This window comes from Cannabis sativa, chromosome X (genome assembly GCF_029168945.1).
Source record: "Cannabis sativa cultivar Pink pepper isolate KNU-18-1 chromosome X, ASM2916894v1, whole genome shotgun sequence".
In the NCBI taxonomy this organism is placed as follows: domain Eukaryota; kingdom Viridiplantae; phylum Streptophyta; class Magnoliopsida; order Rosales; family Cannabaceae; genus Cannabis; species Cannabis sativa.
The window spans coordinates 47,835,212-47,861,845 of NC_083610.1; the positions used below are offsets into that span (position 1 = coordinate 47,835,212).

At 38.0% G+C, this 26,634-nt stretch overlaps 2 protein-coding genes across 5 annotated transcripts; one reads left to right on the top strand and one right to left on the bottom strand.

The window, feature by feature from the left end:
- The first annotated feature begins 3,570 nt into the window (after positions 1-3,570).
- On the top strand, positions 3,571-6,234 carry LOC115703722 (uncharacterized). The gene is made up of 3 exons (XM_030630955.2): positions 3,571-4,912; positions 5,115-5,623; positions 5,761-6,234. The coding sequence occupies exons 1-3, from the start codon at positions 3,571-3,573 to the stop codon at positions 6,232-6,234; spliced, it is 2,325 nt and encodes a 774-aa protein (XP_030486815.2).
- Positions 5,150-17,807, bottom strand: LOC133031775 (uncharacterized). 4 transcript variants are annotated; one of them, XR_009684846.1, is made up of 4 exons: positions 9,853-17,807; positions 9,368-9,769; positions 8,798-8,866; positions 5,150-8,693 (listed from the first exon to the last, which is right to left on the bottom strand). XR_009684846.1 is itself a non-coding variant. In XM_061105434.1 (2 exons), exons 1-2 carry the CDS (start codon positions 10,645-10,647, stop codon positions 9,593-9,595), a joined length of 972 nt encoding a protein of 323 aa, XP_060961417.1. In that variant the 5' UTR covers positions 10,648-17,807; the 3' UTR covers positions 5,150-9,592. The 4 variants fall into 4 exon arrangements, 1 of the variants encoding a protein (XP_060961417.1); XR_009684844.1 differs by having other exon boundaries at positions 5,150-8,866; XR_009684845.1 differs by having other exon boundaries at positions 8,798-9,769.
- Between the last annotated feature and the right edge of the window lie 8,827 nt (positions 17,808-26,634).

Genomic DNA, 26,634 nt, shown 5'->3' on the forward strand with positions numbered 1-26,634 from the left:
TTGCTTTAGGTTTTGGTTGGAATAATAATATGGGTTAATATTATGTTGGACTATGTAATTTATAAAAATTATAGATTCGACCTTTTATTTTATTAAATGATAAAAATAATTTTGTATATTCTAAAATAGTACAAAGAGGATCCTGAACTTAATTTTTTGATAATTTTTTTTAATATAACTAACTTCAATATAATTTTTAACACAAACAGATATAGAATATGTAACCAATTTTGTCATAACACCTCTATATTGAGTTATTATTAAGTTTTATTTTGACAAAAAATCGATTCAAGGTACTCTTTCAGAAAGGGATTATTACATAAAAATATAAATTGACATTTTATTTACAAAAATACCTCAATAAGGTAAAGACAACATTTATACTTTTTATGTGATTTTAATTACCAAAATACTACTTACACTATCATCACTTACAAAATTAGACGATTGTTGCAGGGTGGTTGCTGCATGGTTGCGCGGTGGTTGCATCAGACGAATGTTTCAATCAGACGAAAGTTTCTGGGTGGTTGCTGGGTGGTTGGCTGAAGGCTACATCAGATGAAGGTTTCAATCAGACGAAATAACTATTAGCAAAATGTTTAGGCAACTGTAATGCAACTGTTGTGAAACATTAAAAATCAGAACAATGTTTCCATGTTTAACTACATGTCTTTTAATAATTTAATATGAATAAATTCACTATTAGAAATTTGGAAAACAACAAAAACACACCAGGATAAATATTTTACTATAGTATTGATGTAATTTTTTTTAGATTATACTTGAGTTGGATTGTTTGGGAACTCCAATTCAACTTTTTGAGATCTGTCTTTCATGGATCTAAAAATTGAAGTCAAGACATTAGTTTTATGTAAATTAAACTGGATTTCCAGTTAAATTTTAGTTTCGTAGTAGTTTTTCTACACTTTTTTTATGAATTCGAAGCAACCCCTGTTTTGATTGATTCTAGTCGTCTTCTCAGGTGAAGTTGCCAAAATTAATAGTGGTTCTCTTTCTGATTGAATTTTCGTTTCAGCTGCGTTGGGTTGCTGCATAGTTGTGCGATGGTTGCGCGATAGTTGCCTAGGAAGCATGGATCCTGGGTTGAAGGTATGTGTAAGTGGTATTTGTGTAATTTTTTTTTATTTGGGCTGTATATTTTTTATTTGGCCAGTTGGAAGTATTTTTGTAATAATGTTACTTTTTTTGGTTAAAATTGAAAAAAAAAAAAACCTTTAGAAAATATGCGGTCCAATTTGTCATTTTACAAAATAGAGAATCTGATTTGTAACTTGCAAAACATAAGGTTCAAAATAATATTTACCATAATAATAATAATAATAATAATAATAATAATAATAATAATAATAATAATAATAATAATAATAATAATAATAATGAGCCCTATCATGTGCAGCTATGGATGGAACCATAACCTTATTTTTAAACGAATAATTACATGAAACATCATTTTTGGTAAAAAAAAAATAGAACTTTTTATTTTTACATTTCAAAATAGTTTTTTGTATTTTTACGGAATTCTATATAGAAACTTCTATTACAACTAGCGCTCCAACCTAAATTTTAATAAAAAAATTGTATAGAAACCCCTATTGCAACTAGCGCTGCAACCACTTTAGAACCCCGAACCGTAAATTTGAAAAAAAAAAAGTTAAAAAAAACAGTATATGAGATAATTCCCCCCCAAAAAATACAATTTTATGTTTAAAGATTTATATATATATTTACGGTTTTTTATAAAAACAACGCGAAAACAACAAGAAAATTACATAAAAGTAATAGGAAAATAATATCCAAACAACAACAAAAAAAATAACTTACAGATAACAAAAAATCAACAACAAATTAATACGAGTACAATATAAAAAGACTGTAATTTCTGTCAATAAAACATAAAAATCGTAAAAATATTTTAAATTCCGTACAACTATATATTTTTTTTAATTTTTTTATTATTTTTGTGTATTTGTAAAATAATCCTCTTTTTAAAAAATTTACATAATATACTAAAAATTAAAAAAAAAATACGTCTATATAGAAATTTTTTCATTTTTATGTTTTAAATTTTTTTATTTGCAAAAATACCTCTTTAATAAAAATAATAAACTATTTTTTTAGCTGTTTTATAGTTTATTTATAATTGTATTATAGTTATCGTTAGGTTGTTTTATAGTTTATTTATAGTTGATTTATAGTTGTTGTGAGGTTGAAATGTGTTTGTTTTATAGTTAATATTTTTGTTATTTTAGAATTTTACTAACGTAATTTTCTAAATAAAAATTTTAGATAGTAAAATTAGAAATAAAATAAAAAAAATGACATTTTTGAAAATTCATCTTATTTTTTTATGTAAAGGAGAAACTTAACACATAAATCATTTACAAAGAATCTAAATTAATAATGACAAGCACAAAGTGCAGGCTAATTAAATATATATACATTAATTGGGTTGATTAATGAATAATCTGGACCTTAAACATTAATATCCAAGTATTACTGGCAAGAACATGCCACCCACCAAAGACCAAACTGCCGAAAGGGTAGTAAAGGAAAAGGGTTATTTACATAAATATGGGAAAATATACTATAGTTTACATATATATGGCAAGAAAACTTAATGCCACTAAATATGGCATTCAAAACAAAAAAGTTAACAAATATGGGAAATGACATGTCTAATACCATAAAAAAATATTAAAAATCAAATCAGATTTTTTCTCCTTTAAATTTAAAAACTAACCAAAAACAGAAAAGCTAAAAACACTCTCCACTTTTTTTCTCTCTCTACAATTTCACGATAGCTTCTCTCTCTCACTGTTAATTCTTCTCTCTCCCATAGCGATTCAACCTGCGATCAAAATCGCAGTCAAATTTTCTTGGATCGAAATCTGCAAGCATCAATTAATATTTTCTCCACACCGATCAATCAGTTCTCCAGCAAACAATCTACACAAATCAAATCTGACAACAACAATCAAACTCATCTCCAATATCCATCATCGGCAGCAACAATTGAAGAATACTCAAGAGAAATTCACATCATCCTATCTACACATATTACAAGGTTAGATAAATCATAATAAATGATCATCTTTTCATGATATATTCAATGATTATATATATATGCATTATGCAAAAATTCAAAACAACTCATTTTTATCATAACATGTTTCATTATCATCTTCCTATAAAGAAAAAAAAATGTATATATAAATTAATGTAAAACTATAATTTTTAATAAATATATATATAAGTACTATATAATATCACATAAAAAACAATAAATTTGCAAATAAACTTGAATTGAATACTGAAATAAATCAAATACGAAACCAGTTTAATAAACTACACTATTAGACAATATACTTTATACAACAACTGAAGATAACTTTAAAAAAAAAACAAAATATGAAAATTAAAAAAAAAAAAAACCAGTTACCATAACTAAAATAATAACACTACAACAAACGAAACTGGTTTTTTTTTTATATAGATGCATACGAAACTGGTTTTTTTTTTTTTTAATGATATGTTGTAATTTATTCAGGAATGGAAACAATCATGTGTGTTATTCAATATGGAGGATATTGGACAGATGACAATAACTACCAAGACTACACAATGACTGGACTGCTAATACCAACAAAATGTTCTCTGAAAGAATTAGTTGAATTGGTAAAGAATGAGATCAACTGCAACACACCAATTGAAATGAACTACCAGCTAAGCCCCGGTTCATTACCAATGAAGATCATAAGTGACAACTCACTATTGTTTTACATTGAACTAAGAAAGAAGCAGCTTGGAGTGAGCGACTCTCCACTTTGCATCACAAGAATTGAACAGCATGCAATGCAACTAAATCCACAACAATTCACTGACACTGGAACAGTAACACAAAACACCGATGTTCAACAACTGGTTTTACAAATTACAAACCAGCCATCATTTCAAGACATAGAATATGAAGATGAGGCATCCGAAACAAATAACCAGTTCCTATCAATGTCAAACATATTTCAGGTAGCTGACAATGTTGCTGATTTTATAATTGAGAAAACAGAAGAACACAAGAAGAAAAGGAATGAAGAAGAGAAGGAGATTATAACAGATCATAGGGTTTTCAAAATTGAAGAAGGACAAATTTACAAAGATAAAAAGATGCTGAAATGTGCACTATGCTTTTATGCTATATTGCACAACTTTCAATTTAAAACAAAGAGATCGGAACCAAGGGAGTACCTGGTTACATGTATTGATGATAACTGTAACTGGTTACTTAGAGCATCAAAATTCAAGAATACAACAACATTCAAAGTGAGGAAGTATGTCCAGGATCACAAATGCTCATTGGATGTAATCATGGGAGACCACAGACAAGCAAATAGCAATATCATTGGAGAAATAGTAAAAAAAAAATTCCTAGATATCAAAAGAATACATAGACCAAAAGACATTGTAATGGACACACTATATGATTATGGGGTGTCAATGGGATATCAAAAGGCATGGAGAGCAAGAGAAAAAGCATTAGAATTGGCAAGAGGGAGACAAGATGACTCTTATCAACAGCTACCAATGTACTTACACATGCTGAAAGTATCAAATCCAGGAACAATCACACACTTGGAAACAGATACAAAAAATCGTTTCAAATACTTGTTTCTAGCATTCGCAAATTCAATAAGAGGCTGGAAACATTGTAGACCAGTCATTGTCACAGATGGAACCTTCTTAAAAACATCATTTGGCGGGACTTTATTTTCAGCTTCTACAATGGATGCAAACAACAACATTTTCATATTGGCATTCGGAATAGGGGACTCAGAAAATGATGACTCTTGGGATTGGTTTTTCAACAAGATAAGAGAAACATTTGGTGATAGAGAAGGTACAATATCAAAAACTGGTTTTATGTTTATTTTTATATATACATAATATATATTTTTTGAATGGTAACAAGTTACAATAAAATTCAAATTCAATAAAAAAAATCATCATTAATCACTTTTAATCCTGTTGAAGAAACCAGTTACTGACATAATACAAATATATATATGTCATACATAACTAAAACCAGTTTTAACATGCAGGATTAACAATAATATCAGACAGACATAAAAGTATTGAAAAAGCAGTGAAGAATGTTTACCCGGACCACTTTCATGGAGCTTGCATATTCCACTTGCTTAACAACATCAAATCACACTTTGGTGGACATGGAGATGAGCTCACTATAAACTTTGTGAAAGCTGCCAAAACATACAGGGTCAGCTCATTTGAGCATTACATGTCAGAAATAGACAAAATTGACATTCGCATAAGACCTTACTTGGAAAATATAGGACATCATAATTGGACTAGAAGCCACTGCCCAACAAGGAGGTACACTATGATGACTTCAAACATAGCAGAGTCAATCAATTCTGCAATCACAGCTGCAAGATCAGTGCCTATTACATTAATGATTGAATGTCTAAGAAGTTTAGTTCAAAAATGGGTGTGGAAGAATGGAAATGAAGCTAATGGAATATTCACAGAAGTATCTGTTGAAGCTGAAACAGTACTTAGAGATAATCTTGTTAAGGGAATGAAGTACCAGGTATGTATACTATATTTATAATAAGTTGAGAAACCAGTTATTACATATATAAAGAAAATACATATTAATACATAAAAACCAGTTACTAACATGTGCTTATAATTTTTCTTACTTGTTACAATTTCATATATAAACAGGTTGAAGCAATAACTACTATACTATACCAAGTAAAAGTGGTAAACAAAGGGGATTTCACAATAAACTTACTTGACAAGACATGCACATGTAGAAGGTTCCAACAAGATCAGATACCATGTGCACATGCAATAGCAGTTTTTGCTAAAAGAGGACTAAAAACTTATGACTATGTGGCTGACTACTACAAAACATCAACTATGAGAGCAACATATGATACAACCGTACATCCTCTACCTAATGAAAGTGAATGGAGACTACCTGAGAGCTTGGAGAAGATTGTCATGCCACCAAAAACAAAAAAGACCTCAGGGAGACCTAGAAAAAAAAGAATCAGATCTAGAGGAGAACCAAAAGTTGTAATGAAATGCTCAAGATGTGGACAGCTTGGACACAACCGACGAACATGCAATAATCCACAGATTTACAAACAAACCAATCGGAAGAAACAGAAGATGGACACAAAGCAACAATAAGTAATAGAACAAACACTTGGAAAAAAAAGTAGCTTTCAAAAATTACAATTACAAAAGCTACAAACTGGTTACTTTGCTATTATGACATTTGATAAAATTGCTTTGAAACTAGATTTTTTTTATTATTATTATTTTATTTGCTTTTTTTAGAGAGGAAAATAGATATTTGATATTAAGGCAGCTTAAAAATAATTTTTTTAAGATTTTACCAAGATAAATAATATATAATTATCATATTTACTATAAATATTAATAAAATTAAAGAAACTGGTTATGCATCAACAATAAAAATTACAAAATATAGATACCTTGAAATTTGAATAATATGTGCCTCCTAGTACTCGCAAAACACACCATATCCTACAAAACAACATTAAACAAAACAAAAAACCAGTTATAACCAAATTAATAAACAAAAAAAAAAACACCCACAATACATAACCAGTGAAAAAATTACCTTCACAAATTTCTAATAAAATAATAAACAACATTATAAAACCAGTTTTACCTGAAATACAAATTAGCTACAAAAATAGATTTTTAAAAATTGAAAAAATTAACGCAAAACTACTTATAAAAACCACTTTTTGGATATAACATCTATTTCCATTAATAACCATAACACAGTGTGTTTAACATATATCCAAGATAACAAAAGAGAAACAAAAACATTTAAACCGTTAAGTATCATTGTCATTACTAAAACCAGTTATCTAAATGAAATAAAAAAATTAACAAAAAGACTGCTCTAGAACATCAACATCCTCTTCTCAAACTTCTTACCCTTTGCCTTTAGCATTTTTCTTCTCCTTTAGTTTCTTTGACTTCTCCTTTCTGACTTGAACATCATCTTCAGTCTGATACCCACCAATCTGTTTCCTCCAAGCATGAGTAAATAAACTAACAGCCAAATCATCTCTGTAAGTTGCAATCCTATCAGCCATATTTTGTGGTATCTCATTTATCTTCCCATTGATGAACAAATCAGCAAACTTAATCACAAAAACTCCACAATCACTGTATTTAATAAAAGTTTTAACAAACAAAAATATAAAAATATCAAACATAAAATATATATTATAAAACTGGTTATAATAAGAAAATTAAAGGAATATTAATAAACAGTATTAATAAAACTAGTTTCTATTATAGAGTTAGAAAATTTACCTCTTCTTTTGAGTAGGCAGCCCCTTAATGAAGGTATAATTAATAGGCTCCCTAATTCCCACAGAATATGGACCAACTTCCATGCTAAGATCTGGCCTCGATGCATAAAAGTTGAGGAATTCCAAGAAATAAGGCAACATCACAGAATATGCCTTAACATGGGGCAAGGCCTTGTTCTGATTGCGTAACCCAGATAAAGAGTTGTAAACATTAAGCATCCTGTCCTTGATGCTAAAATGGATCAAAATCCAGTGAGATTGATCTTTCACATGAACAATTATAAGAACATGATCTGTGAAAACCCAAGCAGTATTTGAAAACAAATATTCTCCAAGAATATAGCGAGATATAACACTATCAAAATTAATTGTGCTCGGATTGGAATGATTTTCCAAAAATTTGTTATATTCGCTGAAAATCAACTGATCAAACACACAATCGGTTGTTGTTATCCTTTGGTTCAAAGATTGATCTTGTTTAACTTTCTTTCTTAGATAATAGAAAGCAACATTCATATGCTACACAGGGAAAAAAAAAACAACACAAGAAACCAGTTATTAAACAAATAAACTAAAACTCGTTATTCAAAAATAAAACACATAATAAAACTAGTTTTATACAAACATTAAAACAACAAACACAAAAAATATAATGTATAAGAAAACAATTAAAAAAAACTTACAGAATCTGAAAGGAACTTCCCACAAGTTTGGAGTGTGTAAAACCACATTTTCTCATCAATTTGAATAAAACTGAAGTCCATAGGGGGATCAATCTTATTATCAATGTCGGAGTATTTCTTCTTAGTTCTACATATAAAAAAATAAAGAAAAAATTAGAAAGCTAACAAAAACACATATATACAAAACGCAAAATAAAAAACTAAAAAACTTAGATTACCTTTTCATATTTATATTATGCTCTAACCATTGAATGAACTTCAAACACTGCTCACTAGTGTTATTATCTCCAATCTCATTTTTAAAAGGATTAAGCCCATCAACTATCAATTTATCTCCAATCAAAATATTCATCAAGCTGTCTTTGCCTGAATCAGATGATCCAAAATCAGTTATAAAAGGAGACAATACAATAGAACTCTCCTTCCGAATGCGCTATGGGTTTTCTGGCGTTTGATAAGAATCATCAAACACAACCATTTCCATATTATTATTTTTTTCACAAGAAGGCTGATCTTTTGAACACAAAACGTCTTTGATTGTATTGTCAACAACTTTCATAACATCAGGAGACAAATAATATTGACCATAATCAACATTGTCCTCATGAACCTACATAACAAAAAGAAACTAGTTATATAAAAAGGGAAAAAAAAAGATTCAAAATCACATAAACTGGTTTCAAAATATAACAAAAAAATGGTTAAAACATGTACCGCAGACTTAACACTGGGAACTGACAATTCTAGACCACCAACATCATCAGACAAATCCCGATAATAAGCCTGTAAAAAATTAAATAATTTGATTAAAAGATAAGAAAACCAGTTTCATACACAAAACAATAAGAAAAAAATAAATATTTTGACTAAAAGAGAAGAAAACCAGTTTCATACAAAAAACAATAAGAAAAAACATAAGGGTAACTATATTAAAAAAGTCATATTAACTTCAAAAAGCTATTTCAACAACAACATAAAAAAAATAAAATAATGGAACAAAAAATAACTTAAAAAACGGTGCCAACATTAAAACTAGTTTAATCAACAACAAATTAAACTAATTCTTCAATTTTTTTTTTTTAAAAAAAGAACAGTTTCTTTAAAAAAACATAAAGGAAAAAATACAATACAAAAAGAAAAATTAATCAAAAAATAGTAACAACTTAAAAAAAAAAAAAAAAAAAAACCAGTTTCAATGTGTCAATTATACTAAAGAATAATTACATATAAAAAATTAAAAGAAACTAATAATTTCGTTAATATAAACAATAATAAACGATCTACCTCTCTATCAGAAGCACCAAACAAATCGGTTGTGTCCATCTTTTCATGATTTTTGGAGGTCATCTTTTCAATCATCCCACTCAACTTAGCCAAATCCCCAGAGAACTCATCTTTGAAGATTGCCATCTCAATACGAATAGATGCTTGAGAATCTTTAATAAATGATAAATTTCTGCAAATATTCTCAAACTTCTCCTCAAAATCCTACAAAAGACACAAAAAATATTAAATAAGATAATATGAAATGTTAGCAAAACAATTTGTAAAAAAAATGTTTGAAAACTGGTTTCTTACCTTCTCATCATCCACACTCTTAGGAAGATACACGGGTTGAAACTTAAAATTCTTCAAAAGACGATTACGTCTCTCAGCATCAGTAAGACGAAAATCATCTACAATGACCTGTTAAAAACCAGTTTCTATACTATAAAAAAGGCCAAATAAAAAAAATCTAATAGTAAAACCAGGTACAAAGACTATTATACCTCAGGGTTATTGAAAACCTTTTCGAGTAAAGTCACAAAACCAGGAACATCGAAACTTTGCCAATTAAGTATTCGGCGAAACTCAGAACCTTTCCTCACACAATATTCAGGGGACAAGCTAGGAATAATCTCATAAAGCCAAACATGAAAGGGAACAACAAATCCAGGAAGTTTGTACTTCTTGAAATTCTTACCCTTTGCTTCAAGTTCATCAAATATAGAATTACCATCCTTAATAGCAATTGTCAAATAGTAGAATGTCCTCTCCCAAAGCATTTTTCCAAATGCAAAACCATTTAGAACATCTAGATAATCATCACCATTAACAAGCCCAAAAAGAAAATTATCTACCTTTTTGTCATGTGTAAATCCAAACAAGTAGCAAGAGAGTAAATACACAACACCCATCTTAACTACATCATCATCATCAATGAGAAATTCTTGATCAAGAAAAACATCTCTCACATCCCTTCTTGTGACTTTGTCAGTAATGCCAAAGTTAGGAAACATCCTAGATTTAAACTTTAACATCTTCTTTTTGCTAAGAGGTTTCAAGTCGTATTGACCACCACAATTAAAACCAGTTATAGCGGAAAACTCCTCTACTCCAAATCTAACGGCTTTAGAACCTATCTTATACCAACACTCCTGATCATCCCTCTCTGTGTTAAGTTGCCTTAATAACATAAGATGCACCAATTCTTTTTGAAAAACAAGTGTATGCATATCAAACAAAAACCCAAATGGCGTCTTTCGAAAGATTTTTTCTTGCTCACGTGAAAATCTTAACTTCATTTCAAGGAGGACACTTGTATCGTTGAAATCTTGAGCAACACCTCCGAATCTCTTTTTGGGTTTAATTTTAAAATAAAACACCTGAGATATAAATTCAAGAAACAAACAGAAAAACAATTTAAAATATCAAATAACAAAAATAAACAAACAAATACAAAAACAAAAAAAAAAAGTTTCACAAAAATCAAAACAACTTTGATGTACATAAAACCAGTTTAATAATGAAATATATAACCTACAAATAAATATATAAGGGATAAAAACCAGTTTCACAACAATAAAACTAAATTATAACAAAATATACAATTGACAAAAAGAAACCAGTTTCCTGTTATAATTACCGTAGGGGCAGCAGGAATAGATGAAACACTCGGTTCCGTCGGGCGCTTTCTTCTTGTCACAGACTTCAACAGGGTTTTCTTTTTATCTTTACTTATAAAATCAACAATATGCTCATCATCTATGGAATCAGACAACTTTTCCTAAAAAATAACAAAAAAATAATGTAAATAATAATGAAACATTTTCAAATTAAAAAAAAAAAAAAGAAAAAAAAAACATATCTTAATACAATAATACAAACACATACCATGTAAAATGTATAAACATACCATATTTTTCTTTGCTTTACCCTTTTTTGATATACCACTAATATTACGAGAAGATTTTCTTTTACCGCCAACGACTGAACCAGTTTCAGCAACTTGTTCCATCTGTTAAAAAACATAAATACAAAGTGAAAACGAAATAAAATAGAAAGGATGATAACAAACACAAATAAATACAATTTAATAATTAAAGTCTAAAACTGGTTTATGAGCTCTTCCATAGCTACCAAAATTTAATAAATAAAACCGGTTTATAACAAGTACAATAAAGACATTCTTTTTCTAGAAAAGATAAAATAAAGAGTATGAAAAATAGTAATGGTTGAGTAAAATAGTAAAATGTCAAAAGCAAGACCATGAACAGAGAATATGGTGGGCAATGGTTGAGTAGTGTGACTCGACATGTGAGGATCTATGCATCTTATATAGACCCTGTTACATGCGAATTTGATCAAACCCATATGGATAAGCTCACCTTTATTCTTGATGATGAGATAGGAAACTGCAGTGTATATGTTTAATGATGATGAGATACAAACTGAGTGACAATGAAATTAACATAAAGGAATGTAACATCTGGAAAACAGTTCAACAACCAAAGCATTACTCATATGATGTGTGTGTGGCATGGTACATCAAGCAATATGCAAAAGACACAAACAATGATCAGAAATCTAATCAACAGTTGTAGTGTTCAACAATTTCCAACTTAAGATAAGACTTTGAAACAAAGATTGGGTCAGAAATGTTTAAGAAGATAAAACAGGAAAAACAATTAGATCTAACAACGCTTACCCATTCAACGTTGAAACTCACACTCTTCACTATTGATCATTACCATACTCTCTCTCTCTCTCTCTCTCTCTCTCTCTCTCTCTCTCTCTCTCTCTCTCTCTCTCTCTCTCTCTCTCTCTCTCTCTTTTTTATTGTATTAACTCACAACCATAAATCTCAAAAAAGTACAACAAAACAAAACACATCAAAAAAGTACAACAAAACATAAACACATCAAAAAAGCTAATAAACAGTCCCCCACTTATTCTCATTCTGCTCTACATTTTGATAACAAAATTTTTAACTCAAAATAGCAACCGATACTCTAACACCCATTCCCCCAACACTCGACACACACCTACATAAACTCAGCAAAAACAAGACAAACAACACCTATTCAAAAGCACAAAACTTGCTTCACAGCATCATTATGAGGCTTGAAAAATTAAGAGAACAACATCAACTTACCACCTTATTAAACACAACAAAAAATGAAACACAAAACCACACACCCACCAACAAAAATAAATTCAAATATAAAACTAGAAATTTAAAACAACCCATAAAAAACAAATATAACCCGAACCCATAAATCAACATAAATAATATAACATTTCCATATTTGAAACTTGTAACAACAACAACAACACTAAGATACCCACTAATCAAAAACATAAAAAAAAAAATCAAAAGATAATATGAACAAACCTTATAGCAACTCCAATCCACACCACAAACGAAAATGCAAACCGGTTTTCGCCGATGACTTGCGTGAGGATGACGCCGTCGAAATATGAAGGGAAAAAACTGTTAAGAAAAAGGAATAAAAAGAAGAACAAAACAAAGATAATGGGATGAATATCAACGAAGAGAAGAAAAAAATAAAGAGAAAGAAACCCTAGAATGGGATGCACAAACTGGTTAGAAGAGAAACTTTGAAATGATATGAAAGGAAAATGGTAGATGAGTAATAGAGGTACTCATTACATGCAGAAGTTGAAAAGACAAAGGCTGGTTTTGATTTTTTTTTTATTTTTTTTCTTAAAAAAAAAAGAACAACCCATGAAAAAAAAACGGTTGGCAAAAAATAATATAAAATTACAAACATACCCTTTCAAATTGGGCTGAATACACAATATGGGATTTAAAATTGAATTTACAAAAATGTGGCAAAGTAAATACCATATATAACTTTAAATTTAAATAAATGCCATATAAGGGTGGTAAACTTAAAAAAGCCATATTTTTCAAACTTTTTTGTAGAATCCCATATTTGGTGTAATTTTCACAAAGGAAAAAGGGTCCATGTGGGCCTCTAAACACTTGTGAAATCTTGAGCATTGACACCTACCTTGGAATGTAAATTCTAACATTGGATCATTATTGATAGCTTTGTAAACAAATTAATTTGACTAAGTCATTTTTTAAGAAAAACTCTACCATATTCTTTTCAAATAAGAGTTTATAATTTGAATGTTTATTCATAAAAATAACAAAGACAATTTAGATAAAACATTCTTAAATTTCAAAAGGGCTATGTATCGAGGTACTGTACTTTAATGTTATAAATACTACACACTTAAATTATGAAATACAAATTAGACAAACCACTATATTACACAAGCTAATAATATAAAGTATTAAATTAAGGTTATTCTCAACCTTTGACTACTTGCACTACATCCAAGAACAACCTTGAAAGATGTGAGCTTTTGGATACCACTTCCACCAGATGGGACACCAATACCACCGTCAAGGGAGAAGACAAGCACATGTGAACACTATTACAAAAATTAATCAATTTTTTTTTCGAAGATTAACGCTATTAAAATTGACTATCGGTTTAAAATCGTTGGCAATTCTAACCCTCTAAAACTGTCGGCAATTCTATAGATTTGCCAATAGTTTTTAACCGATACTCGATTTTCCTCTTTTTCTCTCTTTCAAATGGTAATTATATATAACCCTAAACACGATTTGGATTATTTCTTAACAGATGAAATATTTTTCTTAAGATTTTAGTATTATTGTTGTTGTTGTTGATATAGTGTGGATTTGAGACTGTTTGCATTATTGTCGTTTGTTGGTATGGATCTAAGATATATCTTGTATCTATATAATTTTTTTAATGTGTCCGTCGACAATTGTGGCTTACTATAGTCGATGTTTCGGCAAAGGAATTGTCGACTGTTATAAATTGTTGGCTATAGTGCCAGATATTGCTGATAGTTTTAAACATTCGAGACATAGGCATTCTCTACTATCTTTTACTGATGCCTATTCCACTTGCGACAGTCGAATAGGCATCGGTCATAGAGACCGATGGTAATACCATACTTGGCTACTTTTAACAATCGAAAAATCCTTTTTTTAGTAGTGAAAATTCCATATTGTATAAATACCAACTTATTAATTAATTAATAAATTAATAAAATGTAGAACAATAAAGTTAATACTGAAACAAATATTCTGTAATTATAGGCTGAGATTTTGTAACTACATACCAGAAAATACAAATAAAGAGCAATAGTGCAGAAAAATAAAAACATACAAGATTTTTTATATGTAGTGTCAACAATCATTGGAGAATGTTAATAGTCTATGATACCACACTTAGAGATAAGATTCATTAGTCCAATTTCAATAAATATAAAGTAATTGACTTAAACAAAATTTAGACTCCCTCTAATGATTTTGTCACAATTGATGTACTCCTATTTGTTGAATTAATATCATTAAGCCACCAAAGTTTGACTCCCTTCAAATTACCTGCTGATAAATGTTTGATTTCCTCCAATATAAGACTTATAGAAATCTTCTCTCGCAGAAAATAATACTTGCTTCTTCCAAATGCAAGAGTTGAATGAACATTCTCAAGGTTTGCACTTTATTCTTCTCTTTGTTAAATTGTTTCAATCACTAAAACAATTACAGAGATTCAGTATTACTGAGGTATAGTTGAACCACTATCCTCCACACGAGAAAGACTCTTTACTATACTAGCCAAATTCATCTTGCTTCTTGGGATCTTGTTTGTACTAAGTGTTATGGAGGCTTCGGGTTTCGTGATAGATTAAGTGGAATAAAATCTCGATTGCTCGGTTTAATTTGTGTGGGCTCTAACCACGAAGCAAGATGTTCTTTGGGTTAAATAGATTATTCCATCTACTTAAAGCACCAAGATTAATTCTTGGATGTGAGAGAGAAAATGGGATATGAGTTGGTATTAGCGCAACTTTCTCAATCTCAGGAACCTGTTCTCTCAGGATGCAATTTTGGAGGTTAGAAAAGGGGGAAGATTTTGGGTACGTTAGTAAACTCTATAATATTTTGCTCACTCTTTATGCAAAGGTGGATAATTGTAAAGTGATTTGGTGTAAATTATCCACATTAAAGCATAGATTTTTTCTCTGACAAGCCTCTCATAATTATTATTAACTAGAGACCACTTCATGACAAGAGGTATTCTTATTACGTGACAAAGTGCGCGATATAGGTGATGACTGTCATGCCATGCATCTTTTCTTTGAGTGTGATCATTTCTCCAAAAAAAATTATGGAGATGGTTCAGTCTTGGCTTGGTGTGGCCATTTGGCCAAATAATTACTCAGATTGGTTGGCGTAGATTTCCACAAAGAGACAGCATAGTTTACTTTTTGATGTTGCAACGGCTACTTATGCGGCAACAGTTTACTTTGTCTGGTGGAATCAAAATACTTTTATTTTTTAAGAGAAAATATTTATGCTTTCCTATATTGATCGTTTGATTAGAATGATCTTAAAATCTAGATTGTTGCTTGTTTATAGAAGGAAAATCTCTAAAAGAGATCAATAGTTTTATAATTTTGTTTGTAATATGTAAGTGTTCTTAGCTTTAATTAGTAGTGTGTCGGGTGTCGGTTGTTGCAACATATGTGTTGACCGAGATTTTCGGCAACTATTAAAATATGATTATAGTAGTGAGCTGTAAGAAAGCGAGATGAGGATTTTTACGTGGTTGGGGTGTTAATGAGCCTTAGTCCACGAGTCTTTGTTATTAATGGATGTATTTAATACAGATTCCACACTTGAGGGAATGTAGTCCTCATAAATACAGAGAATGTTCTTGGTGAGTATTTACTCTTCTTGCTCATATGCAACCCAAGATTCTCGACCCCATTAAATGAGCTTTGAGGGGGTATTTATAGTGTTTTGGTGGGGTAATCCCTAGAATTGTTCTTACAAACGTATCTGTAAGTATCCATAAAGTTGGGTATTCCCAATGAATATACCATGGGTGATGCATGGTCAAATCCCTAGGTGCTGTAGGGTTTTTATGAGGAATGTCCTTTTTGCCTTGTGATTGACGCGACTCTTCGCAGAGTAGCCGTCGCTAGACTTAAATGATCATTACTGTGGCGCTGCTGTTTGGGGGTTGTGCCGTCAGACTATATTGCGTGTTACAGTCCCAACACGCTTCCTCCCATGCGGCATTAAATGCGACTTGATTGCTCAGGAGAGGCCTGACACATCCCGGAGGGGCTTCATGCTATGCGAGCTTCCGGGAGTACCTTGTACTCCGGGTGCCTCCTCCGGGACCTATGCCCAGGGTGCTTCCTTGGGGCGTACAAAGACTTATCAAATATTTACAAGTTATCTGATCCACGTGTCCCTATTCGACTGGTCCACGTATTTTGGGCGAATTCAGGGGCAACATTTACCCCCCAAGCCTTGTTTACTTGGAAAAATAAACCAAGGCTTGCTTAGGTGACTCCGGTTGACTCCTCGGTTCCCTGGCTCAAGCCCAGAGCGCGTGAGGGCACATTTAATGATGACATTTAATGCAGCGATTCGCTTTTTGCAGAGATGTCTCCGGCCGCCTCCTCGGTTTCTTGACACGAGCTCGGGGCGCGTGAGGGTGTGTCTAATGATGGCATTAAATGCAGCGATTCGCTTTCCTGCAGAGGCCGATTTGTTTCATGCCCTTTGATTGATGCGGCGCATTAATGGTGTCAGACGGATACTCAAACGTTTCCACCGCCTTTATGGCAGCTCGATCTGATCCGTTGATCTTTGGGTATTCGAATCGTGCATCTCCCCCACCGTACGATTGGTAGGTGGTGACGCCTGTTCCTCATGCACTTTTGCCTATAAAAGCCACCATCTTTCCTTCATTTTGGTTACTTTCCATTCCTTGCCATTTTTGCTCGAATTTCCCAGAGAGAAAATTCTTCAAAACAGCACGAACCGTCTTAGCACTTCGCCATTTCTTCCATTTTTCCGTGTTTGCTATCATCAGTTCTCCTCAACTTTACTCGGCCACACTCAGGACCCCCAGTTCAACAATTTACTGTAAGTTTCTTGCATCCTTTGATAGTGGCATGCTTTTACTTGCTTTGTTTGTTTTTCTGGGTTTGTACTTTGAGATTTCTGGGCATGCAAGTGTTTAGGTTCTTCAGGCGTTCTGTTTTGTGTCTATTGCTTTAGTTGTAGGACCGCCATTATCATGCCTCTGTTATAATCGTGCATTTTTGTTGAAGAGAGCCATAGGTTCTTCGTTCGACGGTTGCTTAGGGCATAGAATGAGGTCTTTTCCCTTCTATTTCTTTTACTCTGTAAAACCATTTTCTGCGATTTTACTGCACCCGACACTTGTCCAGGGAATCTTTCTAGGGTTTTCCATGTGACACGTGTCTGGAGGGGGCCTCTTTCCAGCGGTTAGGGGACCCCCACTCCCTTTTTCTTGACTTAGGGTTTGGTATGGGACCTAACTGCTGGAATTTTCTCTTTCTCTCTTTTTTTTTTGTTTTTCACAGAATACAAAATGTCTGCTTCTGGTTCGAAATCTTCGAAGAAGAGCGGGAAAGGCATGGCCACTCTGGAGGAGGTTTCCCTGGGACCCGTTGCCCAGGAGGGGTACAAATCCCGAGCGACCGGGTGGGAAGCGGCTGAGCTTCGTTCCACCCTAACTTGTCCTCGCCAGCTGGAGAATATTATAGACGTTGCTGGGATCAAACCTTCCACTTCAGGGACCTATCACCGGCCACCTCGCGACTCGGAGACGCCTAATCACAATTATGACGGCTTCGGGGCTTGGAGTCAGACTCATCTGATGGCCGGTGCCATGCTCCCGCTTCAAGATTATTTTGTTAATTTCCTTGTATTTGTCGGCCTTGCGCCATATCAACTCATTCCTCAAGCTTATCGCCTGCTTTCAGGCTTGTTTATTTTTTATACCGCCCGCGGATGGGGATCCCCCAGCCCGGGGGAAATTTTGTATTTTTATGAACTTGTATCCGTCCCCAAGAAAAGGGACAAACTTAAGGACGGTTTCTATGGGTTTCGGATCCATCCCGCCAACGAGGGGGTGGTTCCGTACAATAGGCAGACTCACGTTAAGGAGTATCGCCATCGCTTTTTCTTTTCCTCCGGGTTCAGGGCCGTGGACCACCCGGAGCTCCTTACTGAGTGGGTGCGGATCCCACCCTATCAGCGGACGCCCCCTACTCAGACCTTCCTCCGGAGGGCCCAAGCCTTTGCCTCCTACGACCGCGCCGATCTCGATGTCGGGGGTTTGGTCACCACGGAGAATTGCAGGAAGGCCAAACTTATCCTTCCTCATCAGTCCGTGGAGGACTCCAACCTCTCACGGGTCATCTGTCCCAACGTAAGGGTGCCAGTCGCGGAGAAGGCCTTCCGGGATGAGCTTATTGCCACGGCGGAGAAAAAATATCAAGATTATCTCTACCGGAAGGCCCAGGAGAAGGCATACTCTCAGGCCCAGGCTGCCTCTGGGAGGGGACTTCGCGTGGGGAGCCCGGTGGTGCGGAGGAGTTAGGCGATTGCCGGGAAGTCCGAAGCTAAATTTTTTGACAAGATTCTTCAAGAAGAGATTGGGGATCGTCCTGCCAGGAGGCCCCTTCGTATTGAGGATTCTTCTGAGAAGCAAACTCCCCGGCCACAGCTTTCGGTCCCAGAGCCAAACTCGGGGGCTCCTGGTGCTAGCACCTCCGGTGCCGGCGGTAAGTCTCCTTTGATAATTCGTTATGTTCCTTCCGTTGGTGAATACGCCAGTCATAGGCCCGTAGGGTTCGACGAGCGTCTTCGTAGGTTTAGGATGCCATCGACTCGGTGGGGGGATCGTTTGAAGAAATTTTATTTTTCGAACTTAGGAGATTACTTAGGTCGGTCCCGGATGGGCTCCGGCCCTCCGGAACCTATTCCCTTAGGTCCTTCAGCTTATATAACGTCCACCTGGTTCCGGCCCTCGGACAGTTATCTCGGAGATGACGCTGCCAGCCTTAAAGTTCAGGACTTTGCTAGGGCCGAATTAGGAAGTTCGGGTAGGAGTAGCTTATTTGTTGTATCTTGTATAAGTGGTTCCTCACGGACATCTAACACTTGCTTATTTTGTGAAACAGGTGTCTCCATGGATGCCATTTTGGAACAGCTTGCCGGAGTTCATACTCCCGTGGCTCCTCCGGCCTTTACCTCTTCCCCCCCGGCCCCTTCCCTGAAGGTTTCTTCCAGCGCTCCCCCCGACACTATTGACTTAGTGGATGACGAGGAGGTGCTTCCGGGAGAAGGCCAAGGGAAGCAGTGGGACTTCTCGGAGGAAGTTGCTGATGGTACGGGAGAGGCCCGAGCCCTTCCAGAGGAAGCTGAGGAAGGTGAAGAGGAGCCCGAGGTGGTTCTGATTCGTAAGCGCAAGGGCAAAATGATTGCCCAGGATGAGCCCAAGAAGCCTCGGAGAGCCGACACTCCTGCTCATGGTCTTGACGGCGGGGTTTCCCCCATGGACGAAAATCCTGCTCCTCCCAACATCATGCTTACCCCGGTTCCGGGGGACGAGGTGAGGCAAGAGCTTCGGATAGCCAAGCATAACTATGCTATGGACGAGTACTCCCGGGGGTACACCGAAGTGGAAGCCCTTAGGAGGATGTTGCGGGCGGAGGTTGAGGCGAGCATCAACCACCCGGAGTACCAGGATCCGTGGGACCTTAATCTGGACCCCTTATCGGACTGGTTCCGTCGCTTCCTAGGGCCCACCTTGGCTCCTTTGGCCGCGGAGATGACCGGCGAGTTCGCTTCTCAGCTCACTCGATGCGCGCCTAAGCGGTACGCCACTTGTGCTTCCCTGAACTCCATCTTCCAGGTCCAGGACCTCAGTCATTCTCTCACGGTGGTAAGTACTTCGCAATTTTTGCTTTTCCTTTTATTTTTTCTCCTTGAGAAACTTCTCCTTCTTACCCTTGCATTATGGTTCAGCTTGCTGCTGAGGCTGGCCGCCTCTCCAAGAACATCATAAATCATGGCTTCGTTCTGTCCGACTTTGGGGACATGAACGATGTCAGGAAGGTCCTTCAGGACCTCACGGGAGAGGCGGATCTACCAGAAGCCGCCGAGCCGCCGGGCGGCTGCCAAGGCCAAGGAAGAGGAGGCCAAACGGAGGGAGGCTCAGGCGGAAGCCATGATCCGGGACGAGGCCCAGCGGAGGGACAGGATGGAGGCCCAGCACCAGGAGGAACTGAGGGCTCAAAGCGAGGCTGCTGATAAGGTCAGGCGAGACCTCCGGGAGGCCAGGGAGGCTTTGGATGAAATGGTCGCCAAGGTGAGATCTTTAGAGGAAACTCACCAGGCGAACATAGAGTCCAAGGCTGCTCTAGCTGCGGAGCTGAAGGAGCTTAGGGACTTCAAAGAACAATCCATCAAGAAGGCCAAAAGAGCCGAGCTCCTCTCTCCTGTTTCCTGTGCCCGGTGTCCGAAGCGCTTTGACGATGGAGTCTACATGGCTTGGTCCACCAACGACCAAAATATCAAGCTTACTTTTTATCCCAAACCCGAGGAAATGATTGCCAAATTTTGGGAAAAGAAGAAGAAGCTTGATGTCGTGTTAGAGGCACGTATCGGACCTCGCCTTCCTCCGCGGGCCAACTGAGCTGCTGTACAACCGACCAAGTATAACCAAGATTCCACCCGGTTCTTTTATTATTCTCTTTTCTTCTTTTTTTTGTTTGTACATACTTGCTGCTGCCTTAGAACAATATATATATAGGTAGCAGTTTTTATTCGAAGGGGAGACAATTATATTTTAAGGCCTGTCCCCGGGCCATTTATATGTATATGACCTGCCCTTTGGGCTAGGATATTTTTTATGTGATCTTTCTTTTGTCACACTTATGTTTTTTAAACTGTCCTTTGGATCAGGATTTTTATGCTTATGCTTTTTATTTTTGTGCATACTTTCTGACCTGCCCTTTGGGTCAGGATATTTTACTTAGTTTGTTTTTCTGTTTGTCCGTGCGGTATACCCTAGTACCCCCCTGAGTGGCATAGAAACTTTGTTTTTAAGGCACTCAGTTTTATTTAATATAGAGGAGGTATACATTTGGACGGTACAAACCCTTTGAACAAAGTCTAAGTTTTATTTCGCTACTGGTAATATTTTCTGAGGTGATCGGCATTCCAGGCTCTTGGGACGGTGGTTCCGTCCATTCTTTTTAGTTTGTAAGTGCCGGAACCGATCTCGTCCTCGATTTCATATGGTCCTTCCCAATTTGGTCCAAGTACCCCCACTCCGGGTTCTTGGGTGGCTGGGAAAACCCTTCTTAGGACCATATCCCCAATAGCGAATTTTCTGTTTTTAACTTTAGAGTTAAAATACTTGGTCACCTTCTTTTGATAAGCAACCATCCGTATTTGAGACTCATCCCGGAGTTCTTCGACTTGATCCAAAGCTTCTTGGAGCAGTGCCTGATTAGTGGCAGGATCGTAAGTCGTCCTCCTGTGGGATGGGAATAATGTTTCTACCGGGACCATTGCTTCGCAACCGTACGCCATTGAGAAAGGCGAGTGGCCGGTTGTGGTTCTGGGGGTCGTCCGGTAGGCCCATAATACCCTTGGCAATTCTTCAGGCCAGTTATTTTTGCAGGCCAACAGCTTCTTTTTCAAGGTGACCTTTAGGATTTTATTGACTGCTTCCGCCTGGCCGTTTGTTTGAGGCCTGGCTACCGCGGAGAAGCTTTTCACTACTCCGTGTTGGTTGCAGAAGTCAGTAAATTCCTCGCAATCAAATTGCTTTCCATTGTCTGAGACTATTTTGTGAGGCAAGCCGTATCGACACACTATGTTTTTGATAACAAAGTCCAATGCCTTCTTGGCAGTTATTGTCTTCATAGGCTCAGCCTCTGTCCATTTGGTGAAGTAGTCTACTGCTACTATTGCATACTTTACCCCTCCTTTCCCTGTAGGTAGAGACCCGATGAGATCTATTCCCCAAACCGCGAAGGGCCAGGGACTGGTCATCAGGGTGATCTCGTTTGGAGGAGCTCTCGGTATGTTCGCGTACCTTTGGCCCGAGTCACACTTTTGGACATAGTCTATACAATCTTTTTTCATTGTTGGCCAGAAGTACCCTTGCCTCAATATTTTCTTTGAGAGGTTGGGTCCTCCCGTATGATCTCCACAGAACCCTTCATGGACCTCTAGCATGATTTGTCTAGCTTCAGGGTCCGATACACACCTTAAATAAGGCATGTTGAGTCCTCTCCGGTAGAGAATTTGGTCCATCATTACGTAACGATGAGCCTGATACTGAATCTTTCGAGACAATGCCCTCTCTTGGGGCAACTCACCTGTGGTTATGTATTTTATGATGGGGACCATCCAGCTGGGTTCTTGCCCAACCGTTAGTGTGGTCTCTTTTATTTTGATGCTTGGCTCTGCCAAGCGTTCCACTGGTACTACCCCCAGCTCTTCGATTTCGCTATCCGAGGCTAACTTAGCCAAACAGTCCGCGTGAGCGTTCTTTTCTCGGGAGATCCTTTCTATTTTATAGTCCGCGAACTCGTGGAGCAGTTCTCGGACTATTGTTACGTACGCGGCCATCCGTTTGCCACGAGTTTGGTATTCTCCAAAAACCTGGTTTACGACCAGTTGAGAGTCACTGTAGACTTCTACTCTTTTGGCTCCTACAGCTTTTGCCAATTTCAGTCCTGCTATCAAGGCTTCATATTCGGCTTCATTGTTTGAAGCTGTAAAATCAAATCGGAGTGCTGCCTGGAGCCGCAGTCCAGTTGGTGATATCATAGCCACTCCGGCTCCTGAACCGTTCTCATTAGAAGATCCGTCTACAAATACCCTCCAGGTGGGGATTGGTGGTGCCAGCGTATATACTGTTGCCTCGGCTTCATTGCATTCAGTAATGAAGTCTGCCAAGGCTTGGCCTTTTATGGAAATCCGGGGGACGTAGTGTAAGTCGAATTGACTTAGCTCCATCGCCCACTTGAGGAGTCTTCCGGATGCTTCAGGCTTCTGGAGAACTTGTCGGAGCGAATGATTGGTTAGGATTTTGATTGGATGGGCTTGGAAGTATGGCCTCAGCTTCTTTGACGCCATCAGGAGGAAGAATACTAATTTTTCAATGACCGGGTACCTTGTCTAAGCCCCTATTATGCGCTTACTGACATAATACACGGGATGCTGAATTTTCTCTTCCTCCCGGACCAGGGCAGCGCTGACCGCGTGCTCGGAGACGGCCAAGTAAAGAAACAAGTCTTCTCCAAGGATAGGTTTCGATAAGATAGGGGGTTTGGCCATGTGGTCTTTTAACCTCTTGAATGCCTCCTCGCATTCATCCGACCATTCGAACTTCTGGCATTTCTTTAGCACGTTGAAGAAGGGTATGCATTTGTCCGTGGATCGTGAGATAAAGCGACTCAGTGCGGCTACCTTTCCGGTCAAGCTCTGCACGTCTTTATGCTTCTTGGGGGATGGCATGTCCAGGAGAGCTTGGATTTTCTCCGGGTTTGCCTCGATCCCCCTTTGGCTGACTATGAAGCCCAGGAATTTTCCTGACTTGACCCCAAAGGTGCACTTTTTTGGGTTGAGCTTCATACCGTATCTCCGGACGACTTCGAAGCATTCTTCTAAGTCGCTTGCATGGCTGTTGCATGCTTTGGATTTGACGAGCATGTCGTCCACATACACCTCCATGTTTCGCCCCAGGAGGCCTTTAAACATCCAGTTAACCCTTCTTTGATAGGTTGCTCCGGCGTTTTTCAGTCCGAAAGGCATGACTAGATAGCAGTATACCCCCTTATCGGTCCTGAAGCTAGTGCACTCCTGGTCTGTCGTATGCATTTTTATTTGGTTGTAACCAGCATAGGCATCCATGAAAGACAGCAGTTTAAATCCGGACGTGGCGTCTACCATCTGGTCGATCCTGGGTAGCGGGAAGCAGTCCTTTGGACAAGCTTTGTTTAGATCTGTGAAGTCTATACAAACTCGCCAAGTCCCGTTCGGCTTGGGCACCAGGACAGGATTGGCCAGCCATTCCGGATAGTATACGTCGCGGATCATGCCGCTGGACAAAAGTTTGTCCACCTCTTTCTCTAAGGCCTCGGCTTTCACCGAGTCGAGCGGGCGTCTCTTTTGCTGTACAGGGGGCATGTCCGGGTTGACATTGAGTACATGTGTGATGACATGAGGGCTTATGCCGGTCATGTCTTCTTGGCGCCATGCAAAGATGTCGATGGCGCCCTTCAGTGTTTTTATTATTTTGTCCTTTTCCTCCGGATCCAGGCTTTTCCCTATCCGGAGTACTTTGGTGGAGTCGTCGTCGCACACTGGTATTTCTTCGACGTCCTCCATTGGTTCCACGACCCTTTCGGATCCTATGCGAGGATCCAACTCATCCTCTTCAGCCTTCTCTGTCTCAGGGGACTCCCGGACCATGAGTACGGGTAGGTGGGTGGCAACATTGTAACATTGTCTGGCTTCTCCTTGATTTCCCCTTACAGTTCCGACCCCGGCTTCATGGGTAGGGAATTTTAGGCACAAGTGTCGGATTGAAGTAATTGCACCAAAGTCCACTAGGGCTGGTCGGCCGAGGATCGCGTTGTAGGCTGTCGGACAGTCTACTACCACGAAGGTGCAATATTTGAATGTGCTCTGGGGGGTATCCGGGCACAGGGTAACCGGGAGCCTTACTTTTCCCATCGGGATAAGCGTCGTCCCGTTAAACCCTGTGAGCTGTGACCCACTAGGCGAGAGGTCCCGGTCGGTCAACCCTATCACAGTGAAGGCTTCTTTGAAGAGCAGGTTCACGGAACTCCCATTGTCAATTAAGACCCTAGCCACCACTTTATTTGCGATGGGGGTCTCTATGACCAGTGGGTCGTGATGAGGAAAACGCACCGTCTTGGCGTCTTCTTCCGTGAACGTGATGGGTTGGTCCATCAGCCGAGGCCTTTGAGCTGGGAGTTGAGTAACTTCCCATACCTCATTGTGCTTCGCGGCCTCGGCGTATCGTTTTCGCTCCTTGCGAGTGTTCCCTCAATATGGGGACCTCCGGAGATCATAGCTACCCGCCCATTAGGCCGGGGCGGCAGCCCGGGAATATGCTGGGCGTCACCTGCGGGAGCAGCCGGAGCCAATACTCCTGCTGTACCCCCTGGTGTTCCCGGAGGCATACCCCCAGCCACCTGCCCCGGATTAAGGTGGGGAAACCTATTTTTGATCCACTCATAGATGTGGCCCAAACGGATTAGGTTTTCAATCTCGTCTTTGAGATTTTTACACTCATTGGTGCTATGACCAATGTCGTTGTGGTACTCGCATCTTTTACTCGGATCTCTCCGGGAGCTGTCTTTGTACAATGGCTGTGGTCTCCGGTAGTGCGTATTTTGCCTAGTGGCAAAGTACACCCGTTCCTGGGAGTCTGATAGCTCCGTGTACTGAGTATATTGGGGTGTGTACCCCTTCTTCTGGCGCTTTTCTCCCGTTCGGGTGCTGCCTTTGGAGGACCTTTTGCTCCTCGACCCCTGGGTAGGGCCTGTTAAGCTAGCAGTCGGGGCAGCCTGTGAAGGAGCTTGTCCATTCACTCCGGACGGGTTGCCATAATGGGAAGATGCTGGCGCCAGAGCTTGGCCCTGGCTGTACCCGGGGGTAGCAGAGAACTGTATGCCACTCACCTGTGGAGTTGCGGCCGGGGTAGTACCCGAGGGCGATACTCCGGGCCTGTACCCTGCTATCCCGGTGGGATAATAGCCTCCATAAGCTACGATCTGGGCTTCCTCGAGGTTGATATACTTTTGGACTCTTTTCTGGAAGTCCTGGAGGCTAGCAGCCCCCTCTTGTTGCAATTCATTCCAGAAGGGAGTCCCAGTGCGGATTCCTGCCTGGAGAAGGGCAAGCTGTTGTCCGTCATCAACCTTCTTGGTCTTCGAGGCTTCCTCCCGGAACCTCTTGATGTAATTCTTCAAGGTCTCGGTGGGCAGTTGCTTGATATTGGTCAAGGCACTAACCTCCAAGTTAACCTTTCTGGCGGCGACAAACTGTCTCCGGAAGTTGGTCTGGAGCTTGTTCCAACAGCCCACGGATCCTGGTTCCAGCTTTTTGAACCATTCCTCCGCTGACCCGCTCAGAGTGAGGGGGAAGCACAGGCATTTGGCATCATTGCTGACCCGCATGACTGTCATGACATGGTTGAACCGCGACAGGTGGTCACTGGGATCGGAGTTCCCGGTATATGCCGCCATTTCAGGCATCTTGAAGTTTTTAGGGAGCTCTGCCTCCAGGATGTGCTTGGCACATGGCTCCCGATCCTCGCTGTCCGAGTCGGAGT